Here is a 12,132-nt window from a genome sequence, read left to right on the forward strand (position 1 = left end):
AATAGCTTATACAGCTTTGACACAACGGCAGTTTACGTTTTAGGTGTCCAGAGGAGGTTGTCTCATGTCGGTTACACTGTGACTGTCACTTTAAAAATCTTTTTAAAAAAATTTCTCGAACAAATGCCTCTCACGTCCAAAATATCTGCCTGATCTGGATCAATTATATATCAACACGTAGGTATTTTAGTTCTCTTTCACCCAATGTGACTGTCATTGAGCTGGGCCTCACAGATTTCTCACAAATCACCTCTGAGCGCAGAGAGGGAACATTCCATCCCATTATAAAACGGCCGAGCCCTGAAATCAGTCGGAAAACTCATTTTAAAACTGCCATAATAAAGGAGCAACGGGGGGTAGAAGAATAAAAATTACACTGCTGGCTTTCCATGTACCTTCTGGCGCTCACGGTGAAAGAATTATTCAGATCCGACTTCTACTTTTCATAAATTTCCATTATTCAGAGCAGATTAACAGGTTCATGCCAGCCCCTGATCAGACAAATACGCGCGATAGCGCGCACTAACTCATAAATTTCCATTATTTAGAACAGATTAACAGGTTAATGCCCGCCCCTGATGAGACAAATGCGCACGATGGCGCGCACTAACTCATATGTTTCCATTACTCTCAACACATCAGTTGTGATAACAGCCCCATCAGCCCCTGACGACACAAATGCGCGCGATAGCACGCATTCACTCATATGTTTTCCATTATTCTGAACAGATCAACCGGGCCTTAACGAACTAAAGCAGGCAGATTTCACCAGAACAAGCCAGAATCTCATATTTCAGACTGGATTATGATCATATAATGGTTGACCTTCAATTTGACCTTCAACTCTCAGCACATTAACTCATATGTCTCTGTGTGGACGGGCAGCAGCTTGGCACCCATCAAAATTTCTTCAGAAATGTTCTAGTTCTATATTAGACTCTATTGGATTTTCTCAAAGTGTTCACAGACCTATTCACTGCCTTAATCACACCCTTGACCTTGTGCTTACTTATGGCATTGAGAGTGAACAGTTAACAGTGTTCCCTCATAACTCTGTCTTGTTTGACCATTTTTTGTTAACTTTTGAATTTACATTACTTGACTATACGGCTTCTGAGAAGAATTTTACATATAGAAGGTGTCTGTCAGAGAATGCTGTAACCAGATTTAAAGAGTTGATTTCATCATCCTTTTCTTCACTGCCATGTGCAGATATGACAGAGGACGGCTACCTAAATTTTATTCCAGTAGAACTTGACTCTCCTGTTGACAGCACTATAGCTTCAATGCGTACAACACTGGACGATGTTGCCCCTCTGAAAAGGAAGGTAATCAGTCAGAAGAGGTTGGCTCCTTGGTATAATTCACAGCTGCTTTAAAGCAGACTACAAGAAAGCTGGAGAGACAGTGGCGTTCCTCTAATTTAGAAGAGTCTCAATTAGTCTGGAAAGATAGTTTAATAACGTATAAGAAAGCACTTCGTAAAGGTAGAACTGCCTATTATTCATTATTGATAGAAGAGAATAAGAATAATCCCAGGTTTCTCTTCAGCGCTGTTGCCAGGCTGACAAAGAGTCTGAGCTCTGTTGAGCCATGTATTCCTTTAACTCTCAGCAGTGATGATTTCATGAGATTCTTGATCAATAAAATTATTTCTGTCAGAGAGAAGATTGATGGAATCCTTCCCACTATTATCACTGATGTATCATCAAGTAGAGCAGCTTTAGAAGTATCTTTAGAACCTGATTTGTATTTAGAAGGCTTCTGCCCAGTTGATGTCTTTGAGCTAACAACAGCAATAGTCTCTTCTAAACCATCAACTTGTATTTTAGACCCAATCCCAACCAGACTGTTCAAGGAGGTTTTCTCCTTAATTGACACTTCCATATTGGATTTGATCAATCTGTCTTTGTTGACAGGATATGTACCTCAGACTTTGTTCCAGTTTGTTCTTGTAAATGAAGAATCTTCCTCACACACGAGAGTAAGTGATGGAGTTCCTCAGGGTTCTGTGCTTGGACCTATTCTTTTCACTTTATACACGATTCCATTAGCAATACTCAGCTGTATCATTATACATTAGTTACTTCAAGATTGGACTACTGTAATTCTTTATTATTGGGCTGTCCCACATATTCTCTGAAAAGCCTCCAGCTGATCCAAAATGCTGCAGCCAGAGTTCTGATGAGATCTAACAGCAGAGATCATGTTTCTCCAGTTTTAGCTTCTCTTCATTGGCTCCCTGTTAAATTCAGAATAGAATTTAAGATTCTTCTCCTCACATATAAAGCTCTTAATGACCGAGCTCCATCATATCTTAAAGATCTCACAGTTGGATATTTCCCCAACAGAGCACTTTGCTCTCAGGCTGCAGGTTTCCTTGTGGTTCCCAGAGTTTCTAAAAGCAGAATGGGAGGCAGAGCCTTCAGTTATCAGGCCCCTAAAAGCAGAATGGGAGGCAGAGCCTTCAGTTATCAGGCCCCTCTCTGTGGAACCAGCTGCCAGTTTGGCTTCAGGAAGCAGACACCCTCTCTACCTTTAAGATCAGGCTGAAACTTTCCTTTCTGATAAACCTATAGTCTTCCTGTTAAAAGGGAGTTTTTTCTCTCCACATCACCTCGTGCACACTCAGGAAGGGGGATTGGACTGAAGAGAAGTTTAGGTGCAATTTAAGCCAAGTAAAACTTGAAGGACTTCCTTGGAAAGTAAGAAATAAAACAAAATATGCTAAAGAGTGTTAAAAAATACTAAAATTCTCTCCATTAGAGGTTTTTAGATATGTTGGTGTCCTTAGCTAGAAAATTGTTTTTGAATTGGCTCTCAATTCATTAATTCGATTTGACATATACACGTATGCATTGGCTCATTTAACTTTCGCGAAACTAAAGATTCACAAACACATTCTTAACGAGGTCCAAGAAACTGTCATGAGACTTAATCTACTGATTTATCTCCTAAGACATGCATTTCGGTTTCTTTCTCATGCATGTTGACGCGATAATAACTGTAGGAATGCTGTCTCACTGGATTTTGTGAAACTGTCACATAATCAGATCAAATCACATCAAATGTATTTATAAAGCACGTTTAAGACAAGCACATTTGACCATCACAGGACAGGACATACCACAAATAAGAAAAGAAAACTAAAACAGATTAAGTACATCTAAAAGCAAAAACAACGCCATGTAAAACCTAATAAAAAAGGACTTCCTGAAAAGTAAGAAATAAAACAATAAATATGCTTAAGAGTTTTAAAAATACTAAAATTCTCTCCATTCGAGGTTTTAGATATGTTGGTTTCCTTAGCAAGGAAATTGTTTTTGAATTAGCTTTGAATGAATGAATTGGATTTATTTTTAAATGAATTAATTGGATTTGACATATATGCGTATGTATTGGCTCATTCAACTTTCACGAAACTAAAAGTAAAGATTCACAAACACATTCTAGCCGAGGTCCAAGAAACTGTCATGAGACTTAATCTACTGATTTATCTCCTAAGACATGCATTTCGGTTTCTTTCTCATGCATGTTGACGCGATAATAACTGTAGGAATGCTGTCTCACTGGATTTTGTGAAACTGTCACATAATCAGATCAAATCACATCAAATGTATTTATAAAGCACGTTTAAAACAAGCACATTTGACCATCACAGGACAGGACATACCACAAATAAGAAAAGAAAACTAAAACAGATTAAGTACATCTAAAAGCAAAAACAACACCAAGTAAAACCTTATAAAAAAGGACTGCCTGAAAAGTAAGAAATAAAACAATAAATATGCTAAATTAAACTACTAACTAGTTAAAATTACTAAAATTCTCTCCATTAGAGGTTTTAAATATATTGAGGCAAAGCATTGGCTTTTAGATGAAACAATTAGAAAATTATCTGCAGTATTTTTAATTCATTTTTTATATTTAACAATTTTAAGAATAAAACTTCTCGCTTGCCCTTCTTGTGAATCTAAAAACTGCCCCTAAAACTACATTCTCCTGGACAGAGTTTACGGATATTGTTCCTGGTATCTGTTGGAGCCACCATCTCGGTCTGGGGGTCAAGGCCTTGATTACCAGAGGTACCAATGTTGCCTTCACTTCCCACATCTTTTCAACTTCCTCTTTCAGCTCTTAGTATTTTTGCAGCTTCTCACGTTCCTTCTTCTTGATGTTGCTGTCACCTGAAATTGCTCCATCTCTCACTGCTGCCTTCTTCTGCAGTATGTTGACCACCACAGTGTCTGATTGGTTGGACATCACCTGTTTGTCAGTCTGGATCTGGAAGTCCCACAGAATCTTAGCTCTGTCATTTTCCACCACCGTTGGAGATATCTCCCACTTTGCCTTTGGGACTTCTCGATATCAGCTACTTCTTCTGTCTGATGGAGGTACATGCTGGACAGAGTCTTATCCTTCCATGATGGTTTCTCCTCCTCCCCTTTCCTGGGTTTCATCTACCTGAGAGTCTCACTTAGCAGTTCATCACTGATGGCCATCTTCTTGATTTGTTGGATCTTCATTGTTTCGTCCTGGAGAGTGGCGATGACGCTCAGTATCTCCAGACCTTCTTTCTCTGTGTACAATCTCAGGGTGCTGAACAATGGGTGAAACCCTCCAGCAGGGTATCTGATGACTGGCAGGACATAACTGTGTTCTTCCCATTGAACTGACTCTTCGGGACCTGCCTTACTCTTTGTAGGTCCTTTTTGTGGCTGATATCCTTGCAGCCTTTTCATTGTTAGCATTTGCCTGTGGGACCCCAAGGTATTGACAGCAGTCCTGAACATCTGCTCGGTAGATTATTGGCCTGGAGTTGGTTGGAACTGCCCAATCTTTTATTATTAAGATTGTCTGACCTGAGGTTAACCAGTCTGGGTGTATTCCATCCAGTAGCATCTGGTTATTTTGTGCTGCTGAGCATTCATGGAGTGTTAGTTTTTTTAGCCAGTAGTTGTGTACCGGTGCAGTCAAACCCTGTCTTGGATATCTGCCACTGTGATGGTCATTGGTTCCTGTTCAATAAGTTTCCTGCGGTAAACCCTCAGTTCCACTAGCCATGGAGCATTGGTGTTATGATGTCTCTCTCTCCCATACTCTCATCCAGTATTGTTCAGTCTCAGTCCTGGGTTGGTCTAGTCTCATCTTATTACCCGGCTGTCACGGTTTCGGGGGCAGTGGAGGCGAAGGAGCAGGACCCAGATGCACAGACAGCAGCCAGAAGTAAACTCAAAAGGTTTATTGGAGGAAATAAAAAATCACAGCAATGCTGGAAAAAACTAAAACTAAGCAACTAGAAAATGCACTTGGAAGATAACAAAACTAAACTCTGCAACACTCGGAAGGAATACTAATGACAGCAGGGGTGAAGGCAAGGATCTGACAAAGACTGAGAACAAAACAGGAGACTAAATACTGTGGAGAGGATGATTACTGATATGAAACACCAGGGGAATTAGCACGGGAGATGGCGGAGGAGCTGGAGACTGACAGGGAACTGAGGGAAACAGGAAATGACAAGTTAAACTCACAGGAAACTAAACAGCCTAGAAACGAGAAAACCAGAACACAAAACTAAACCAGAAAACTACAAAAACAACAAGGATCGTGACATCAGCCACTGAGCCACTTTGGATGTTTCAGTGGATGGTTTACATTTTTGTTTGAACATGTTCCTGTTTCCTGGATCTGTATAAAGAAATGTGGGTTGGATCAAGACTGTTGCATGGAAGCATGAAATGTTACATTCAAGTAACGTTTTAAATAAGTTACCAAACATAAACTGATAAGAACAAACAACTTTTGGAGTCATCCTGTCCATGTGCACAAATGAAAAAAGCTAAAGCAGTCACCTTGTTTGATGCTTCAGTGAAAAGTTGAGCAGGTATGAGTCAGATTAACATCAGGAGACTGAAAGACTTTAATGTTTGGCACAGTGAACGATGTGAGAAGCTTCCTTAAGCAACTGAACAGTTTCCTTCCCCCATTATGTCAGATTGGACTTAAGTTGTGTGGAAAAAGGACATGAAAATGTTTCCTTTGGTGCAGGCGGCACCATCACCTCACAGACTGGTATGTGCAATTAAATATGCAGGTGATTCAGTCACAAAGTGGTTGCTCCAGTCTGGTAACTTCCTTCTTCACATAATTACATGCTCTCTTCTTTAGAAACAGACTTTGATAAAGGTGCACATACTAATTCAACTCATTTACTGCTGGTAGAAGTGAAAAAAATCACATGCTCTGAAATTTATTTTCAGTGTAAAAGTAAAAAGTAACATTTAAAAGGACAATTCGCCCTGCTGTTTCAGTGCAAATCTTGTTCAAATGCCACCCCCAGGACTCATCCTTATAGTTCCCAGAACCTTAAAGTTCACTGATACTCAGTCTACATCTTGTCTGTTTAGTTGTTTTACATTGAAACATCTATCGTGTGCTGATGGATAAGCCAAAGAACCACAGTTTCTAAAAGTTACTCTCCCATCTATGCACTTTGAAGTCAGAAAGCTGGAAAGTTGCACAAAGTTGCCAAGAATATAAAATCATTAGTCGTCCACATAATGACTTTACCTGTTTTATTAAAGAACTACACAGTTTCCAGAGGTCTACACTCCATGACCAATAGGATCTCATTATGATTTCATGTTTTAATCTCAAGTGTGTGATGATGGTGCCATGCAATCACACTTGGAGGCGGAGCTTAGAGAGAGAGTTAAAACGCTGATGTTACTGCTGCAGCAGGCACTTTAGTTTCCTCACCGCGACCAGCTGGACCTGTTTTGACAATGGATGAATCATTTATTATAGCTATAGACTTTGGTACTGCATTCAGTGGGTATGCTTACTCAATTGCTTCAAAAGAGAAAGAAATTGATCCCATTATGAAGAAGTGGGGAAAAGAGCTCGGACTGGACACCCCAAAGGCTCCGACCTGCATTCTGTTCAATGAGCATGAAGAAGCCATCAAGTTTGGCTATGAAGCCAAAACACAATACATCAATGTGCGTGGGGAAGAGGCAAAGAAACTTTATTTCTTTGAAAACTTCAAGATGGCTCTGTACGGCACAGTAAGTAAATATCAAATAACTTCCAGAGATCCTTAATAAGAAATTGTCTTTAATGTAAATTAAATCAAACTACTGATAAACTTCTGGTTAGGTTCCATAGAAGGAGTTACATGGAGTGTCCTCCATAACATGTGGCTATAATCTTTCTTAACTGATCTTTCTGTAGAACGGGACAGTTTAGTGGTATGATTCCCACCTTTCATGTGGGAGATCTGGGTTCAAATCCCTGCATGAAAGGTAGTCCTTAGGCAAGACCCCCTATCTGCCTATCTATATGCTTTGGATAAAAGCTGCTAAATGCATAAACATGATCACAACACGATAAACAGAGCAGCAAAATATATGCATTAATACTAAAGTGAAGCACTGTTTGAGCCGACATGTTAACTGTGATTCAGTTTGACTGAGACGGCTTTAAAGTTTTGCAAATCATTATAGAAGCAATAACATCTTCCCACTTATCTCTAGAAACTCAACAGGAATGTGAAGATCAAAGCTGCCAACGGGAAGTCAATGACAGCCCTGAAAGTGTTCACAGAATCACTGAGATTCCTGAAGGACGACGCACTGAAAACCATCAGCGCCAGCACAGCAGGAATGAAGTTCCTCGCCTCAGACTTCACCTGGGTGCTGACTGTACCTGCCATCTGGGATCCTTCAGCAAAGCAGTTCATGAGAGAGGCTGCAACTGAGGTAACTTCATGTTCTTTAGAGAGCACTGAGGCTCTGAACTGCTCACAGCAATGAGAGCTGCCATTTCTCTTCCAGGCAGGTATCGTGACAGAAGGAAATGAACACAAACTGGTCATTGCACTGGAACCAGAGGCAGCCTCAGTCTGGTGTAAGAAGCTTCCAGCTGATGGCTTCATCACACAGAACCATGACAGAGATGCACTGGATGAATCTCCAGGAACTCAGTACATTGTTGTTGACTGTGGAGGTAAAGTACTGAACACTTAACATTTGGACAGAGGCTTGTTTCCATATAGGCTTTGAAAAGGTTTATTGTTTGCCATCAGCCAAACCAGGAGAGGTTTGTCCAGATGGGAGTGTCCAGCTCCACAGATCATGTACTGATAAAGGCTAAAGCATCAAGATTTGTACAGATTAGTCAAGAAAAGGAATGTCACAGCATCACATTTTCAGCTCTTTGATCCAAAGAGACTTACAAATGAAGATATAACAGCTTTATAAAAAGCTATCAATAAGCTACATAGAAGGAACCCAGGAGTCCGACTCTGTCAGAGGGGACAGAGTAGAGATAGGGTGCAGGCATAGAAGGAAGAGCAGAAAGATAAAGTGCAGAGATAGAGGGGGGAGGGAAGTACAAGGTAAGTGCTGGGATAGGAGATGCTCTCTGAAGAGCTGGGTTTTCAGGAGCTTCTTGAAGATAGACAGGGACGCCCCTGTTCTGGTAGCGCTCGGTAGGTCATTCCACCATCGTGGGACGACACATGAACAGAGTTTGGATTGTCTTAGGCGTGGTGTAGGAGCTGCTAGACGACAATCCTGGGACCAACGGAGGGACCCAGTTGGGACAGAAGCCTTTGCAAGAGCATTCAAGTAGATGGAGCCGCTCCATTAAGCTCTTTGTAGCTAACATCAGGGACTTGGATCTGATGCGGGCGGCTAAGGGCAGCCAGAGGAGCTCAATGAACAGAGGGGGGACGTGTTCTTTTAGGCTGATCCAAGACCAGACGCACCGCCGCGTTCTGGACCATCTGCAGAGGTTTCACAGGCTGGAGACCAGTTAGGAAACCAGTTAGGAGACCAGTTAGGAGACCAGTTAGGAGACCAGCCAGGAGACCAGTTAGGAGACCAGTTAGGAAACCAGTTAGGAGACCAGTTAGGAGACCAGTTAGGAGACCAGTTAGGAGACCAGCCAGGAGACCAGTTAGGAGACCAGTTAGGAAACCAGTTAGGAGACCAGTTAGGAGACCAGTTAGGAGACCAGTTAGGAGACCAGTTAGGAGACCAGTTAGGAAACCAGTTAGGAGAGCGTTGCAGGAGTCAAGGCGGGAGATGACCATGGCCTGCAGCAGGAGCTGGGGGGCATGTTGGGTCAGGTATGGTCTGATCTTTCTTATGTTCAGTAATGCAAAGCGACACGAAGGAGAAACCGAGGTAACGTGATCTTTGAAGGTTAGTTGGTCATCAATCATGTGGGTTAAGCTTCAGCCTTTTCTCTATGCAACCAGCAGTCCATGGCCTAATGCAAACCTTTTTAATCAGACTGCATCATTATTATCATTATCATCAATCATGACACCCAAGTTTCTAGCAACCTTTGATGGAAGTGAGTGAAGGATGAATGCAGCGGGAGATTAACAGACGGATCAGTGTGTCGTCAGCAGTGATGCATCGGCCTTTTGTGGTGATAAAGGAGCTAAGCAGGAAGGAAAAGCTCTCGATTTACCGGTCAATCTACGTTATAATCACGAGATAGTGACCGAAAGAACGAGACTGCGGATATTACTTAAGGACAGTCCACTCGAAATGTTACCCTCTGACGGGTAAACTGAAACATTTATGGAAAAGCCTCTAAAAGCTCCATCAGGGCCAAAGTATTTTTGGTTTGACATAAAACTTAAAGTAAAATGTGTTTGAAATGATTGTCAGATACAGCAGGAGGATACAGTTGGAATCACTTCCTCTGTCTGTTGCAGGTGGAACTATTGACATCACAGTGCATGAAGTCCAGGAAGGAGGAGCCCTGAAGGAGCTGGACAAGGCCTCTGGAAATGATCAGGGTGGACAAAATGTCGACAGAAAATTCAAAGAGTTTCTCAAAGAAATATTCTGTGATGGTGTCTGGGATGAATATGAAAAAAATTATCCAAGTGAGGTCCAGAAACTGATGTATGATTTTACTCGTCTCAAACAGGTAGATGAAGATGTTCAGTTCAGCTGCCCATATAACCTGGGAAAGCTGGCTCAGAAAAACAAAGACATAGAAAAGTTCTTTGAACCGGTGCCAGGTGCAACCTGGAATGATGGTTCAATCAAAATCTCAAAAGAGAAAATGAGGTCTTTCTTTGCTGAGAGTCTGCAGGGCATCACCAAGAGCCTCAAAGAAATCCTCAAGAAAGATTTTAGCATCGAGTACATTCTGTTGGTGGGAGGCTATGCTGGGAGCCATATACTGCGGCAACACATTGCTAAACAGTTCGGTAGAAGATGTAAACTTCTGTGTCCTGCCAGAGCTCAGGAGGCCATTGTGAACGGGGCAGTAAAGTTTGGAAGAAACCCAGAGCTGGTGGCATCTCGGAAAAGTGCCTATACTTATGGCATTGCCATCTGTGTCAAGTTTGATGAGTCCCAGCATAAAGCAGAAAAGAAATACACAGCTAATGGTTGCGACTTCTGTGCCGATATTTTCTTGAAACTGGTATCGATAGGTGAGGATGTGGGTTGGAATGAAACCAGGGAGCACTTCTTATATCCAGTTGAACCAGATCAGACAAGCATGAAACTAACGTTTTATCGCACAGAGAGAAAAAATGCTAAATATATCGATGACTGGGGAATAGAAGAAGTTGGATCATTTGATGTTGACATGCCGAATACCAGTGGAGGCAGGAACCGTAAAGTCAAATTGGAAGTCAAGTTTGGCTCAACAGAGATAACAGCAACAGGCACCAACTCAGTGTCAAAATCAAAGAAAACAATCAAGATCGACTTCCTGACCAAGCCATGAAGAGGCCTGATGTGCCGTTAAACCAAAACCTTCCCCAGAATCAGCAGTTAGGGTTTCTAACTGCTGATTCTGGTCATGCTGCTGTGCTTAGAACTTGTAGGGACCGCTCAGACCATCCTCGGTAGTCTGGACATGCAAATGACTAATCTGAAAGACTCTTTCATCTTTATTATTTTCTTGTTGATATGTTTGAGTACAAACCCTCCACTTACTGGGGAAACTGGTTTGCTCCATTTGGTCTGTCCTTAGTTTGTGAAGCAGTTAAATATCGTATATTCACGAGGGATTTGTTGTTGAAGAGGTCAAATGTGTATCATGATGCAGTTCCTGGACTTTCAGGATCTATAACTGAGCGACTCTGTTTTCTTGTATTCAGAGGAGATTTCCAAGGATGCAGTTTTATAGGGATGTGAATAAATAATTCAATCAAACTACTAATCATTTGGACAATACAACTTTGAATATGTACCATATGGTTTTAATTTAAGAATTTATATAGATGCCAAGTTTCACAACATGCTGATGAAGACCAATGTGTTTCTGAATTATTTTAACATACCTTGTTGAAGGAATTAATAAAACATTTATTTCATATCTTTAGTTTTGTTTCTGTGCTTTTTCTTGCCAACAGACTCGTCTCCCAGTAGATATCACCATAGTGATTAACCTAAAACCAGTCCACACCCTGAATCTCTCCCACATGAACTTCTCTGAATGTCTTTCAAACAAACACTGAGGATTCTTTATATAAAACAACCCACTTACTGGTCATTCTGTCACCCATCCATCCCATTTCCATAGCCACTTCATCCACCTGAGGCAGGTGCACTTGGGCAGGTCTTCAGTCGTTCACAGGTCCGACACAGAGACAAACAACCTTGTTAGACTCCATTTAGAATCACTGGTTCATGTAACATGCATGTTTTTGGATGGTGGGAGGAAGCCAGGGAACCCAGAGAGAACCCACACATGTAGGAACATGCACATTCCAAACAGAAAGAACTCAGCTGAGATTAGAACCAGGAACCTTCCTGCTGTGAGGAGACGGTGCTCAGCGACAGTTTACATTTCTAAACAAAAGTGATACCTACCATCTCAAAAGTTTCTCACGTTGCCATTTTACACTAGGTTTCTTGAAACCATTAAGCAGATTAGGCAGGTGTGCTCTCACTCATTGTTTGGTTCAGTTAAGGCAACAAAAGTGCTCAGGAAACATCCTTTTTTGGTCAAAGTTATGTGTGAAATTCACTTGGTTCGGGTTCGGAAAAGATCATTGATGTAGAATTATTTCTAATCCCTTAATTTACCTCAAAAAAGCAATAGCACATAGTGGGCTGTGAGAGACACCATACTCTGTGTTACAAA

At 41.3% G+C, this 12,132-nt stretch overlaps 2 protein-coding genes across 2 annotated transcripts in view; one reads left to right on the plus strand and one right to left on the minus strand.

Moving 5' to 3' along the window:
* LOC140319808 (uncharacterized) overlaps positions 1–12,132 on the minus strand; it is a 481,384-nt gene that overhangs the window by 47,523 nt on the left and 421,729 nt on the right. The window lies entirely within an intron of this gene.
* Positions 6,758–10,772, plus strand: LOC140319802 (heat shock 70 kDa protein 12A-like). Its single transcript, XM_072397589.1, has 4 exons — positions 6,758–7,070; positions 7,539–7,763; positions 7,839–8,010; positions 9,737–10,772. Exons 1-4 carry the CDS (start codon positions 6,789–6,791, stop codon positions 10,765–10,767), a joined length of 1,710 nt encoding a protein of 569 aa, XP_072253690.1. The 5' UTR covers positions 6,758–6,788; the 3' UTR covers positions 10,768–10,772.

This window comes from Leuresthes tenuis, unplaced genomic scaffold (assembly GCF_036924035.1).
Source record: "Leuresthes tenuis unplaced genomic scaffold, fLeuTen1.0.hap1 SCAF_12, whole genome shotgun sequence".
NCBI classification, from domain to species: domain Eukaryota; kingdom Metazoa; phylum Chordata; class Actinopteri; order Atheriniformes; family Atherinopsidae; genus Leuresthes; species Leuresthes tenuis.

What these genes read in the sequence shown, in the direction of transcription:
- LOC140319802 (XM_072397589.1), top strand. Translation starts at nt 6,789, where the DNA reads ATGGATGAATCATTTATTATAGCTATAGACTTTGGTACTGCATTCAGT. An exon ending in TGAGAGAGGCTGCAACTGAG is followed by an intron (nt 7,764 to 7,838) that starts GTAACTTCATGT and finishes TTTCTCTTCCAG; the next exon opens with GCAGGTATCGTGACAGAAGG. An exon ending in CATTGTTGTTGACTGTGGAG is followed by an intron (nt 8,011 to 9,736) that starts GTAAAGTACTGA and finishes TGTCTGTTGCAG; the next exon opens with GTGGAACTATTGACATCACA.